At 38.4% G+C, this 13,730-nt stretch overlaps 1 protein-coding gene across 1 annotated transcript; it reads left to right on the top strand.

The window, feature by feature from the left end:
* Nucleotides 1-6,784: 6,784 nt before the first annotated feature.
* Nucleotides 6,785-11,422, top strand: LOC115731314 (probable protein S-acyltransferase 7). The gene is made up of 5 exons (XM_030661969.2): nt 6,785-7,127; nt 8,274-8,456; nt 9,536-9,832; nt 10,307-10,540; nt 10,634-11,422. Exons 1-5 carry the CDS (start codon nt 7,041-7,043, stop codon nt 11,153-11,155), a joined length of 1,323 nt encoding a protein of 440 aa, XP_030517829.1. The 5' UTR covers nt 6,785-7,040; the 3' UTR covers nt 11,156-11,422.
* The last annotated feature ends 2,308 nt before the right edge of the window (nt 11,423-13,730 follow it).

Here is a 13,730-nt window from a genome sequence, read left to right as displayed (position 1 = left end):
CTTTGATTAGTTGGCAAATGAATCAGGGATGAGCCTATGAGGAACTGTGCCGGACAGCATGGGTTTCGCAGAACATCATGCGGGACATCGAACATGGGACCGGACATACCAGAAGGTTAATAACCATTCGAGTCCATAAATCTCAATCCCGCATCAAATCCAAATCCAGCCGTTTCTTCGTCATTTTCATGGCGCAGGGGACTTGTTCTCCCACGCGACATGGCTAAGACAACGAATCGCAGGTTCATCAAAAGTGTGTCTGTTTCTTCAGTGGGCCCCATTATGACGATCTCAGAACTAGTGGCTTGAGTTGAGGAGAGGCACCGTGATGGCATTATGCATAGGATGAGGTATCTGTGTCGCAAAAAGCATTCGCGCGAACGACAATCTGAGGCCCCCACCAAACAAACCCATCAAATTCCAAAGTCAGAAGTATGTGTTTTAATAATGTCTTTTTTTCACCCTTTCCATCGCGGGTACAGTGCACCGTGATCGACTCATTCGTTCCATCCTACGACAGGTCATGTGAATCCAAAGGAGGAGGGCGTCATGATGTTTTTCTTCTGTGCCCCCAATCTCTTCGCTTCGAATAATATTTTATCTGCAAATGGGCTTTATGGGCGGTGGCCCGTTTGCACGCTCCCCGCATGCTTTTGTCACGTGCGAAACCCGACATCGCCTTTAGCAATCATTGATTCCCTTTGGGGACAAGTCCTTTCCCAAAAGCGAGGCTGAGCAGAATTATGAGTGAAGATCCGGCTAAGTTGAATCTCCGTCGGGCACGACAATCGTGCCCGGGAACTTTTTCAAGTGCAACATCGTGTCCTCTAAAGATGGCTAAGTCGAATTGCGTTACAGGCTTCTCTCTCAAGCGTATAGAGCTCGGAACTGTAAAAGGCTAAAAGCATATAGCAACTCAGATCACTGCGAAGAAATTATTTACCTGCAATTAAGACGATCCCTTTCCGCATTGCATGGCAGCTGTATGTTGTGCTTTCACGGCATATGCGTCGACACCCGTCTAGTCTTTGCTTGTCATGAAATTTTACCCTCTTCTCGTGAAATCCATGAGGACTAGCCCTCTTAACATTGACTCTGGTTTTTTACGTAATATTATTCTTACACGATAATTACAGGTGAGCATCGGTCCCGAATCAACTTAGGAATCGGATCGAACCGGCTAGTTATAGGTAATTCTCGTGGGAACAGGCTCAGTTCTCGGTTCCACAAAATTGAAATTGACAATTATCGGGTCGGTTCCTTTTGCATGAGACCAAAAGAGAACCGAATCGACGGAACCAACATAGTTCTTTTTTTCTCTAGTTTGCATTATACTTCATTTTTTGTGTACGATTTATCGCATCGGTGGCCTTGTGTTCCTCAAAATTTCTCTTATTAAAGGTATATGATTTGGCACACGTGTGGAGTTGAATCGAAGATACGTTAGACCATTCTTTATCTTAGGACAGGTTGGCAAAGTTGCTTATGAACTAGCTTTACCATGGGCGTAAATGTAAAAAATGTGTTTCATGTGTCCTTATAACATAAATGGTTAACATCATGAAAAATCCCAAATTGTTATACTTGTCACAAATTTATCCCAAATTAATTTTTTAACAACAAAGAATTCTAAACTTATACACTTGTGATAAATTTACCCTCCTTTAACTTTCGTTTAATTTTACCATCAAATTACTGAGTTGAGTTACACGCTATTATTTTGAGGTTTTTACCCTTCGTTTGTTGCGGATACACCAGTTTGGAGTTTTTCATGGTAATAACCAAATTGAATTAAAACTAACAGAGGTTGAATTTGTTATGGATGTACCAGTTTAGGGTTTTTGGTAGTAAAAAAAATAGTTTTGTGTAAATTATCACGTGTGTGCAAGTTTAGGATTTTCATGGTCAAAAAATTAGTTTTGGATAAATTTATCTCAAGTATATTAGTTTGGGGTTCTGCATGCTATTAACCCTAATAGAAATATATGCCAAATCCTAAACATATACTAGATTTTACACTTTTGATTTTAAGGGAAAACTTGACTTATGAGGTTAAATCTAATCGCATCATCGACAAAAATGATCAAGTAATGTGATGCCGGGCTATTACTTATATAAGGATCCAATGGGAAACTACACTGCGAAAGAGGCCATTTGAGAGCTCGAGAAGAAAATAAGATGAAAGTACTCTCATTTATTTGATAGTTGAGATAAGTTCAAATTTAGGGGATGTTTTTTCTTTTAAGGAGGGTATAATATAATAGAAACATCCTCTTCTCGTGAAATCCTTGAGGACTAGCTCTCTTCACAGTGACTCTGGTTTTTTAACGTAGTATTATTCTTACACAATAATTACAAGTGATCATCGATCTCGGGTCAACTTGGGAATCGGATCGAACCGGTTAGTTATAGGTAATTCCCGCGGAAACAGGCTCAATTCTCAATTCCACAAAATTGAAACTAGTAATAACTGGTTCAATTCCATTTGCATGAAACCAAACGAGAATCGAATCAACTGAACCAACATAGTTTTTTTTTTTTTCTCTAGTTTGCATTATATGTCACTTTTTGTGTGTGATTTATTGCGTCAATGGCCTTCTACTGCGTGGGAGATCATGTGTTCCTCAAAATTTCTCTTATTAAAGGTGTTATGAGATTTAGCACACTTGTGGAGTTGAATCAAAGATACATTAGACCATTCTTTATCTTAGGTCAGGTTGGCGAAGTTATTTATAAACTAGCTTTGCCACCGGCATTCTCAAAGGTAAATAATGTGTTCCATGTATCCTTATAACATAAAGGGTTAACACTACGAAAAAACTCAAATTGTTACGCTTGTCGTAAATCTATCCCAAACTAATTTTTTGACCACCAAGAATTCTAAACTTGCAAACTTGTAATGAATTCTCCTTTAGCTTCCGACCGTCAAATTACCGAGTCGAGTGACACGTGAAAATTGAACGATATACCATTTTGAGGCTTTTACCCTCCGTTTGTTAGGGGTGCACTAGTTTGGAGTTTTTCGTGATAATAACCAAATTTAATGTAAACTAACAAGGATTGAATTTGTCATGGGTGTGTTAGTTTAGGTTTTTGGTAGTAAAAAAAAATTAGTTTGTGCAAATTTATCACGTATGTGCCGGTTTAGGATTTTCGTGATAAAAAAAAATAATATGGGGTAAATTTATTTCAAATGTATCTGTTTGGGGTTTTACATGCTATTAACACTAATAGAAATATATGCCAAATTCTAAACATATACTAGATTTTACACCTTCGAGTTTAAGGAAAAACTTAACTTACGAGGTTAAACCTATTCGCATCGTCAATAGAAATGATGAAATATTGCGATGCTAGGCTATTACTTATATAAGGATCCAATGGGAAACTACACTGAGAAAGAGGCCGCTTGAGAGCTCGAGAAGAAAGTAAGACTAAAAGTACCCTCATTTATTTGATAATTCAGGTAAGGTCAAATTTAGAGGATAGTTTTTTTAAAGGAGGGTATAATATAATAAAAACGTTTTTTTTTTTTTGTCAGAATAGAAACGATGTTGACTAGCCCAAAAGGTCAACAGCAAAAACTTTATTAAAAAGGGCAAAATCCAGCGTAAAAGAAAGGGAGAGAGTTCGTCCAACGAAACAAAGAAAAGGAAAGGAAGAGCGGACGAAAGAAAATAGACACTCGATATGCTAGATTAACTTTACTTTGCAAGTTTGGAAAGGATTCAAGCCCTTTGCGCAGTCAATCAAACTAATCTTCGAAGTTAGGGCGAAAATTCGAAGTTATGTAAATTTTGAGTAGTGAAGTCCGATATGGGAGTAATTAAACCGTGGAATTATGCGGAGTTGTGGGTTTGACATAAATTGGTTTCAAGGTACGGTTTGACAGAAACGAATTTTTTAAGTTTCTCGCTCGAGCTCCGCATTACATATAACTTTGATTATCCGCTTCGGATGAGAGTTTTGGTAGCGCGTAGAAGTCATTTTGTCAGCAAACAAACTTGGCTTAGTCAATTCGTAGTTGATATAGCATTTTTTTTACCTAATTTTGATAACGTTTCTGGTTTATTTGATAGGTTGCAAATTTAGAAGCTTGAGATAACCTCGTGGTTTGGTCTAGGCTTTATCAAGTGGTGGTGATTCTTTCTTTCTTTGAATTTGTAAACTCATAAATATGACTACTATGAGTTATTAAGAGCATATTTATTGCATAAAATCTAGATGGGGCATATACTAGTTTTGGTACCTATGAATGATTTGAGATTTGTTTTGCGGTAGGTATTGTGTGTGTACTGATTTATGAAATGGGTTGTGAAATGTATTATGAATTTTGTTCGTGGATTATTGGATGGTGGTGGTTCGATGCTTATTATGGCTATGAATCTGGTTGGAGATTTCTACGTATTCATACTAATTTGAGAATATCCTCATAAGATGAGCCACTAACTCGATAACAGTGGAGCTCTCATTAGGGAAATCTTGGTCACCTTGTCACCATTCGTTATGCTCTAACCATGATTGCATATTGAGCAATATATTGGTCAATGAAATAAACTGTTTACATGTGATTTGATGAGAATTGATCAATGAATTTGATCATTGATGATTATTTGGTATTTGTGTATAAAAATAAGTATTTCTCATATGTACATAATCAGGTTAAAGTGATATAATTCACTTTGATTATATATGGAATTAGATTTATTGGATTTGAGATAAGTGAGTTCTAATATTGTTTTAATGAATGTGCATAGCGAATGCTCAATCTGCTCAGGTGAGCTATATATCAATCTAATTCCATTTTTTTAAATTTTATGTGATGGCAGTGCCTTTCGAGTTTAGGTAAATTATCATTTTATCTTTGTCAATGAGGATCTTCATGCTTGCGTTTTTAGATCAACCATCTCTACCAGTTTCTTTGGGATAATGACACGAATGGTCCATGAACTTTGATCTAATGCGCAATTTAGTCTTTAAACTTTTAATTTGACTAATATAATCCCCGAACTTAAGGCCACCGTGCAATAAGATCTCTAAACTATTAATTTGACCAATATGGTCCCTAGACTTTTGAAACATGTTCAACTTAATCATTGAATTATAGGAAGATATTCAATGTAGTAATTCAATTAATTAAAGTTCGGGGATGACTTTGAACATTTCATATAGTTCAGAGACTAAGTTGAACATGTTCCAAGATATTGAGGATCACATCAAAAAAATTAAAAGTTCAAGAACCACATTGCACATTAGGCCAAACTTGAGGAACCATACTAATCAAATTAAAAGTTCATGGACCACATTATACATTGAGCCAAAGTGCAAGGACTATTTGTCTAATTTTTCCGAGTTTCTTTTGCAAATTATACCTGACCTTGAAGATATATGATGCTTAAACTGTCAAAATAATTCTTCTGAATAAATGAAACCAAAAAAACCGGCCCCGGGTTGACCCATAAACTAGACCGAACCCATCGATCCAACATTACTTTCCGGTTCTTGATTTACTTTAAAACCGATCACCTCGGCAATAATTATGCTCGAACCGTATTTAATTTGATAGGTAGGCATTAAAATAGAGAACATTATAGGATCTAGTTTTTGCCATAAAGTACTAGCATCTCTGCCTTGTCGGCGCCCCAAGCCGCAAATCCGCACCGGCAATGGTCTCCATCCATCGCCTTATTGCGTATCAATTTGCGGTAGCCAACCGCACGTCAACTCTTAACTTTTTCAAAGTGTCAAAGTCTCAATAATGTCATTCCAATTATTATTACAATCTTAATGGGCAAAACAGGAATAAGAAAATGACTTATCAAACATTCCACATAAATCCGACGGTCCTAAGATTTTAAAAATAAAACAAGACAAAACGTGAATGCGCCCTGAGCAAAATAGTCAAACGAACCATCGCCTTCGGTGGCCATATGTGCTTCCTTCCCGCCGTAAGTTAATTTCATCTATTGACAAGAATTTAACGTTTTCCGGTGCTTCGACAATGACCAAGTACATTCAAACTAATTTATCAGCACTCGATCGGTTTTCACCGGCCACGACGGTTTCGCAGCGACAAATTAAGAAACGACAAAACGCGGCGCTTCCGCGCTAAAAAAGGGTAATTTCAAGAAATCGCACAGCGCGGGAATCTAAACAACGGACACTCCCGAAAAAAAAAACTGGAGATTCTTTATTTGAGGCAATCGAAACAGGATAACGATATTTTCAGATTCAATCAATAATTACATCTCGTGTTTTGTTAAATATATTATACGAGAAACGTTTTACTTGAACTATCATTACAAGTTAACTTCAATTAATAATATTATGAGCAGTCGGGCACTCTTATCAAAATCTAATTATAAATTGGCGGAAGTATTACTGCTGAATTAAAGAAATGCAATTTCTATCTGCTAGATTAGAAATGCTTTTCGACCAAAAAAAAAAAAAGGAAAAAGTTGGTGGGGCAAGAAGAAAAGGGCATCGATGTAATTATGCCAAAAAGGGAAACAGGTCCATCGAGAACCGCGAAGCAGCGAATCGATGCCCGATCCAGACAGTCGCAGTGGGGTTTCATTTTCACTTGCATTATTATCAATTTTGTTTAATTAAAAAATAAATAAATAACAGAGAGAGAGAGAGAGAGAGAGAGACACTAGCAGAAAGCAAGTAGGTCCACCCACCTCCACTGGCCTTCGCCATCACCGCCCACTCACGTCGCGCCACGTGCCCATCCCATCCTGTAAAGCGAACACGCCCCCTCTCACCGTTATTCAGAAAATCCCTGTTAAACCAAAACCAAACCCTCCTCTCGTCCCCCCCCCCTCCTCCCCACAAACAAATTAAAAAAAAAAGGAAAGAAAGAACACCAGCGAATCGCACCGGCCGCCGATCACGCCCTCTCGCCGGGATCTGACCGCCGATGGACCGGCCGGAACCCTAATTTTGGCAGCTTCTTTAAGCTATTAGCCCCGGCCTCTTAGAATCTGTCGCTGGTTGGAATTCTGTTGACCATTTTCAGTGGGGAGAGAGAGAGAGAGATGTATACGGTGCATCCACCTCAGAAACCGAATCCCGTAAGCGGATCCGACGATTTGCGAGTCTACCAGAACTGGAAGGGCAGTAATGTAAGCTTCAGAACCGTGGGGGTATTTTTTTTTTTCTTTCTTTTTGGTTTCTCCTTTTTGGCTTGTGTAGTGCTCCGCGTGCAGGTGATTGTTCTGAATGTCATGTCTATAGAATTTGAGTGCGAATGATTGGATGTGGTTTGATGAAACTGCGCGCATGCGGAGTCGTTACATTTCTTTTTGACTGCGGAGCTTGTGCATAGTCTTTTTGAAGATGTTGGGGTTGTGTTGTATGAAGATTTCTCTCCTGGAGATCCTGGGTGTCGTGCCTCTGGTCTATTTGAGGTATTTTGAGTGCTTGTTAGTACTTGGTTTTCCTTCTACTGGGGACTTTGGAGAGGTCGTTGCATACGATCTGCTTAAGCTATACTGCTGCAGTATTTGGCAATTGTTGTGCTGGAAACTCAATTGAGAGAAGCTCACGCTTTTTTATGCCTTTTCTGATCATCCGAATAGGTTGGAAGTTAAGTCTGTGTTTGGATTCTTTTTTTCAGCCAGACTGTATGTTGGACAGTCCGCATTAAGCTTTCCTTTTTGTTGGGGTTGGTCCTGTGGGGACAACTGGAGTGCCTTTGTGCACCGTGCCTGGATTGATAAATACCTGTACAGTTGACGAGTTCGTGGTACCGGTGAATTAATGTGAATACTTCACATTGATTTGCCAATACAAAGGATGTTTTTTCATCGCATTTTGGTGTTTACTACTCCGGGGAATGGTGTGCTGTGCACACACCACCTAAAATTTGTGGTTTTTATATGTTGCTAATTGCTGGTAAAGATGCTTAAGCATTCATACTTGAGATTTATTTGCTTCAAGTAATGATTGGCATGAGAAGACAGGGTTGGTAAATGTACTGATCAGATACTCACTATCATAGGAGAATTTAGTCAAGCTATTGAATAGTTTTTCAGCTTATGTAATAAAGCTAGCAGTATTCCTATTCCGTGTTACTCTGGTTAGGTTGGAGGGAGTTTTTTCCTGTGACGGGCATCATCGTTGTACAACCCGATATGGCAATATCCAGGCTGTGATAGTATCATTTAAAGATCACGTCTTCCTTTCAGTTACATGCAAGATGATGAGATAACAATTATGATGTGATAACATGTTTATTCTCTGATCTCATTTATTTCTCTCTCTTCCAGATATTTTTCCTTCAAGGAAGGCTTATATTTGGTCCAGATGTAAGGTCGCTTGGCCTTACCATATTTCTCATAGTCGCTCCCGTTGCAGTTTTCTGCATCTTTGTAGCAAGGAAATTGATGGATGATTTTCCTGATCATTATGGTATATCAATAATGGTAGTTGTGGTTGTATTTACAGTTTATGTAAGTGACTCTCTCTTTAATGTGTACATAGTTATTTTATGTTGGACATTCTTGAAATTCTCATGGCATTTTTTGGTATTGTTTACAAGGATTATTCTATTTCTGATTTTTGGGGTGACCATCCATAGATGCCAAGTTCGGTATAAATGAATAAATATGAATAATTATATTAGTGCTTTTACGTTGATCCGCTTAGGGTTAAACGAATCTAACTTGCTCTCTTATCATTTGGAAAATGCTTATCAAGTCAACACTTGATGTTAATTTATCTATTCCGTGGGTGCTACTGAATAGTTGAATGTTGATACAAAAGAATGAGTCCAATAGTGCTTGTAAATTGATCTGCTTAGGTTGAAAAGGAATGTAACTAGTTTCCTTTCCATTCAGATCGATGCTTCTAAAGTCAACACGTCTTGTTAATTCACCTATGCTGTGGGTGCTACTGAATGGTTGGATTTCGATGTCACTTTTCTTGTAGCCTTCCCGCTTTGAATAACTGCTGTTGGCTTGGACTATAATTTGAATAGCCGAAAGCTGGTTCTTGCAAGCTTCCTTGATGCTTTTGCTAGGAGGCCTCCACAATTTCCTTACCAAAGATTCTCATTGCAGCCTGTTTTGGAGTGATCAGACTCAAATGGTGATCCAACTTTACAAAAGGAGGACTGGTTATGAGAAGCTGATAGCTTTAGGTCATTTGGTTGAATTTCTTGTATCACTAGAAGTCTTTTTCTAGGACTATACAGTCATATATGGAACTGGCTTTCTTGTTAGGAATGCTGCAATTCTTATGAAATCCAATTGTTGATAGGATCTAGGCCTAATCGACGGGGCGAATCTTTCCTCGAAATTTGCAAATGTTAGCTTCTAGGATAACAAAGTTATTAGTAAAACCAATTGTGCCATTTTACTAGTTTCTTAAAAGATAAATGAGATATTATATGCTCTTATGTACTATGGTAGCTTGCTTAGATGTGTTTTCCTGCTGGTTAAACTGAAGCAACCTCTACCATGGCTTCTTTCTTGATACAATTATCAACAATCATTATCCGACCTCACTGATAGAGATGCTTGAATATCAGGACTTAATTCTCCTCCTGCTAACTTCTGGAAGGGATCCTGGTATAATTCCGCGTAATGCACACCCTCCAGAGCCGGAAGGCTTTGATGGAAGTACAGATACTGGAGCTGGCCAAACCCCGCAGTTACGCTTGCCTCGTATTAAGGAAGTTGACGTCAACGGAATGACTGTGAAGATTAAATATTGTGACACCTGCATGCTTTATAGGCCTCCTCGTTGTTCACATTGTTCTATCTGCAATAACTGCGTGGAACGTTTTGATCACCATTGCCCATGGGTTGGGCAGTGCATTGGTCATGTAAGTGGTACATTTTCTCATGAGTGATCCGCCCTATCCTTATTTTTGTCTGCCCTTTTTATGCTTATTCACAGTATATCTTAATGGTTGAAGTGGATATTCTTCTGATGAGGATTTATAGTTGCATTGACTTGGTTAAAGTCCTATTGTGCCAAAACTTGTATTTCACTATTCCCAAATATAATGCACGGGGTGTATGTAGAATGTTGGATGGTCTTATTAATTGGTCTCATAGCAATCATTGCATGCCTGTGTTTGTTAACAATATTTTCATATATCAATGTAATGTACTGCAGCTTGTCACAAAGAATTTTAGGTTAAATCACTGGATATATGGGAACAAAGGGGGAACAAGGAGTGTTACATTTTCTTTTTGGTTCTTTAATTTGCATGGCCTGAAATTATTCAAGCTTTCCTGCATTAACCGGAGCTTGTTCAATTGTTTTGACCTTGGGTCTCAATTATCTCTTGCAGCGAAATTATCGGTTCTTCTTCATGTTTGTGTTCTCGACGACTCTCCTTTGTATATATGTCTTTGCGTTCTGCTGGGTCTACATCAGGAGAATCATGGGATCGGAGGAGACAATCATCTGGAAAGCAATGATCAAGACACCCGCCTCGATTGTGTTAATAGTCTACACTTTCATTTCGATGTGGTTTGTTGGCGGCCTCACTGCTTTCCATTTATATCTCATCAGTACAAATCAGGTCGGACTTTCTATCCACATTTGCAAATGGTCATTTCACGTCAACTTAGATTTTCTTTTGACAGAATATCCCATTTTATTCGCTATCTTGCAGACCACATATGAGAACTTCCGGTATAGGTATGAGAGGCGAGCCAACCCCTACAACAGAGGAGTGGTGGAGAATTTCAAGGAGATATTCTTCACCAGCATCCCTCCATCCAAGAACAATTTTAGGGCAAAGGTACCTAGAGAACCTGCGTTACCAACACGATCAGTTGGTGGGGGATTCATGAGTCCAAATATGGGAAAACCGGCTGAGGACATTGAAATGGGCAGGAAAGCAGTGTGGGGAGATATGAATTCTGGTCTAGACCTTGGTGAAGGACAGCTCAACAGTACCGACCGCCTGAACATTAAGGATGGGGAATTAGGCGAAATGTCTCCTGAAATAAGGGCCAATGTGGAGGACACGGGAGAGCGCGCGGGGATTCATCCCAGGAGGTCCAGTTGGGGAAGGAAGAGCGGAAGCTGGGACATGTCGCCCGAGATTCTTGCTTTGTCGGCCAGAGTTGGAGAATCGAATCGGGCGACCAGCAGCAACAACACGAAGAATGAGGAGAATCGGCATTCGTAGCATTTATAGTTTGATTAAATCGATTTTAGGATGTGGATGTGAAATATGAGGAGGCTTTGCTTTTGATGGATGGGGTGTGTTTTTTTTTTTTTTTCTTTTCTTTTTTGTCTTCTGTTGGTTCAGCAGCTTGCGCTCTTGTAATGGAATCTGTTGTATGAGAGTGGGCTTTTTTCTTCTGTGATGGTGCTTGTATCAGATTAAACGAAATTGCAGTGTCTAATTGTTCTGTCTTAATCTGGCTCAAAAAAGATGAAAAATGTTACTGTCTTCGGCCCCATTTGTTTTTAAAATTGGATGATTTGAAAAATAATTTTTAAAAAAATAATTGCTTGTATGGTTTACAAAAATGACTGAACGAAAAATGTTTTAATTGTTCACGAAAATATTCAGATATAAATTGTTATAATTTTTTATTTATTAATTATTTTAAGCTATACAATTGATTGCTTTTAGGAAAAAAAAGTTAGCTTTGACGGAATCGGGAAAGAGATCATAGTGTACCATCCTTCTTAGATGTTTTTTTCTTGATCTCCGTTTATAAATTTGTATTTGCATTAAACTAATATTACATCCGAAAAAATGAGAGCAAAAGGAAATTATGTCGAGAGAGCTCTGATTAATCATTCGATTACTTGTTTATTTCACAAAAAATTTAACACATTAGTTATTTTGCAAGGAGAATGATAATTTTCCCCGGTGTTTCATTGTAATTGAAAATAAAGGCAAGATTATTTTTTGGTCATTTGCAAAGTAAACTTACTATTATTTTCCTAAAGTGACGTGCACAATTCGTAATAAGAGGACTACACATGTTATGTGGCAAATTTAAAAATATGAAATTGTATCGATTTTAATATAGTAAAATAGTTACATTTGTATCAAGACATATTTGTACTCTTATAGAACCCGCAATCTGGTGCTGAGGTCTCGGACCCAGCCTTGCGATACTTGGGCCCGGCTGGAGCGTCAAGGATTAGGCCTCGGCCTCTTCGGGGATCCCAATCGTTAGGTGTTGTTTTTCACGGCCCAGCCACTAGGAACCCAAATACGGACACTAACAACCAGAGCCCGACCTCAATGGACCCCGAGCTCGGAAGTTGTGACATGAGCGTGGGAGCCGGGCACAGCCACCAGGGACTTGGACTTGTACTTTGTCGACCCCGAGTCCGGCCACGGAGGAATCGGGTTCGGCCTTGATGGATCTAGGCCCTAGCTACAGCGACTTGGATGCAAGAGCTGGGTACCGGACATGATCGCCGAGGACTCGGACATGGTCACCAAGGTCTCGGGCCAGGTCTCCAAAGACTCGGGCATTGGGTCCTTAGAGACTCCCTTTCCTATTTCTTTTAGGATGCATTCGTTTCATGAAAATCTTCACGTTAAAAGGAAAATACTTTTCGAGGAATCATTTTCCTTAAAAAAGGATTAGTTTTCCTCTGTTTGGTAATATGTGACCACCGAAAATGTTGATTTCAATCTTATGACTTTATGTCAATTTAAAAAAAAATTAAATAAATTTATAATTTTTTCTATTTTATTTATTTATTTTTATTTTTATATTTTTTCTTCTATCTTGACGGGCAAGTTTGAGCTCGTCACAGGCATGGGTATGCGAGGCTTGAGCTTGAGCTCACCTGCCCATGCCTATGGATGGTCACTGGCCGTCATAAAGTAAAATAAAAAAATAAAAAAGAAAAGAAAATATAATTAAATATTAAAATATCATAATAAAAAATAAAGAAATATAAAAAAATTAGAGAGGAGTACTTTCGAAAAGTGTTTTCACCTCTTCGTATTGGGGAATTTACTTTCCTGATTTCAAGTATGAATATTTTTGTTGACCGTAAAATGTTTTTGGTTGATTAGTCATTTTCGGCGAACCAAACTGGTGAAAATTCGGGAAACGAATTTCCAAAAAAAAATTTCCTTAATACAAACACACCCTATATATATATATATATTTTTTTTTTACAAAAGCAACATTTCATTTTGTTCACTTCTTCCAGATACAAGTGAGAAATATCGCAGTTTAACCGCAAACCAAAATACATCCCAAACAACTTCAAAGTAAAACAAGCTCCGGATAGCAAGAGAAATTATCAGAACAAAATTACGGATTACTTGCTCAAAGAGCTCATCTACAAATTTTTCGGATCACAATCGGTAATCGATCATCGAATCCGTCTTCAGCAAAGAACACACACCGAGAATTCTATCCGTTGCTGCAACTTTGTCTTTCGGCGATACGAGGTTAGGTTTGGCGTTCCCAATACCAACACCAAGCAGAGTAAAAGGTTAAACGAGTATAGATTTGACACGAGCGAAACCTTCTCGAAGCTACTATGATTTCCTTCGAAACTAAACTTGTTCACCAACGAAAATCGAGGAGAGCGAAATCCCAAAACATAAAAGCCTCAAATCTAAACTAAATCAGGATAAACATTTTCCGAAATGAGAGGTTAAAGTTTCAAGATCTAGGCTAAATCGGAAGAGAAAAGCTCCCAAACGGGGAGAAAAGCAAAACACGAAAAAAAGAAGAAGAAGAAGAAGATCAAAACAACTTAAAAAGTGGTGA

This window comes from Rhodamnia argentea, chromosome 11 (genome assembly GCF_020921035.1).
Source record: "Rhodamnia argentea isolate NSW1041297 chromosome 11, ASM2092103v1, whole genome shotgun sequence".
Lineage (NCBI taxonomy): Eukaryota > Viridiplantae > Streptophyta > Magnoliopsida > Myrtales > Myrtaceae > Rhodamnia > Rhodamnia argentea.
Note: the sequence above shows the minus strand (reverse complement) of the source record. Positions and strands in the feature narration are given on the sequence as shown.

Bases quoted from the DNA above. Each gene is read 5' to 3' on its own strand.
- LOC115731314 (XM_030661969.2), top strand. From the start codon at position 7,041: ATGTATACGGTGCATCCACCTCAGAAACCGAATCCCGTAAGCGGATCC. The intron at 7,128-8,273 runs GTAAGCTTCAGA...TCTCTCTTCCAG, and splicing joins AGAACTGGAAGGGCAGTAAT to ATATTTTTCCTTCAAGGAAG. The intron at 10,541-10,633 runs GTCGGACTTTCT...GCTATCTTGCAG, and splicing joins ATCTCATCAGTACAAATCAG to ACCACATATGAGAACTTCCG.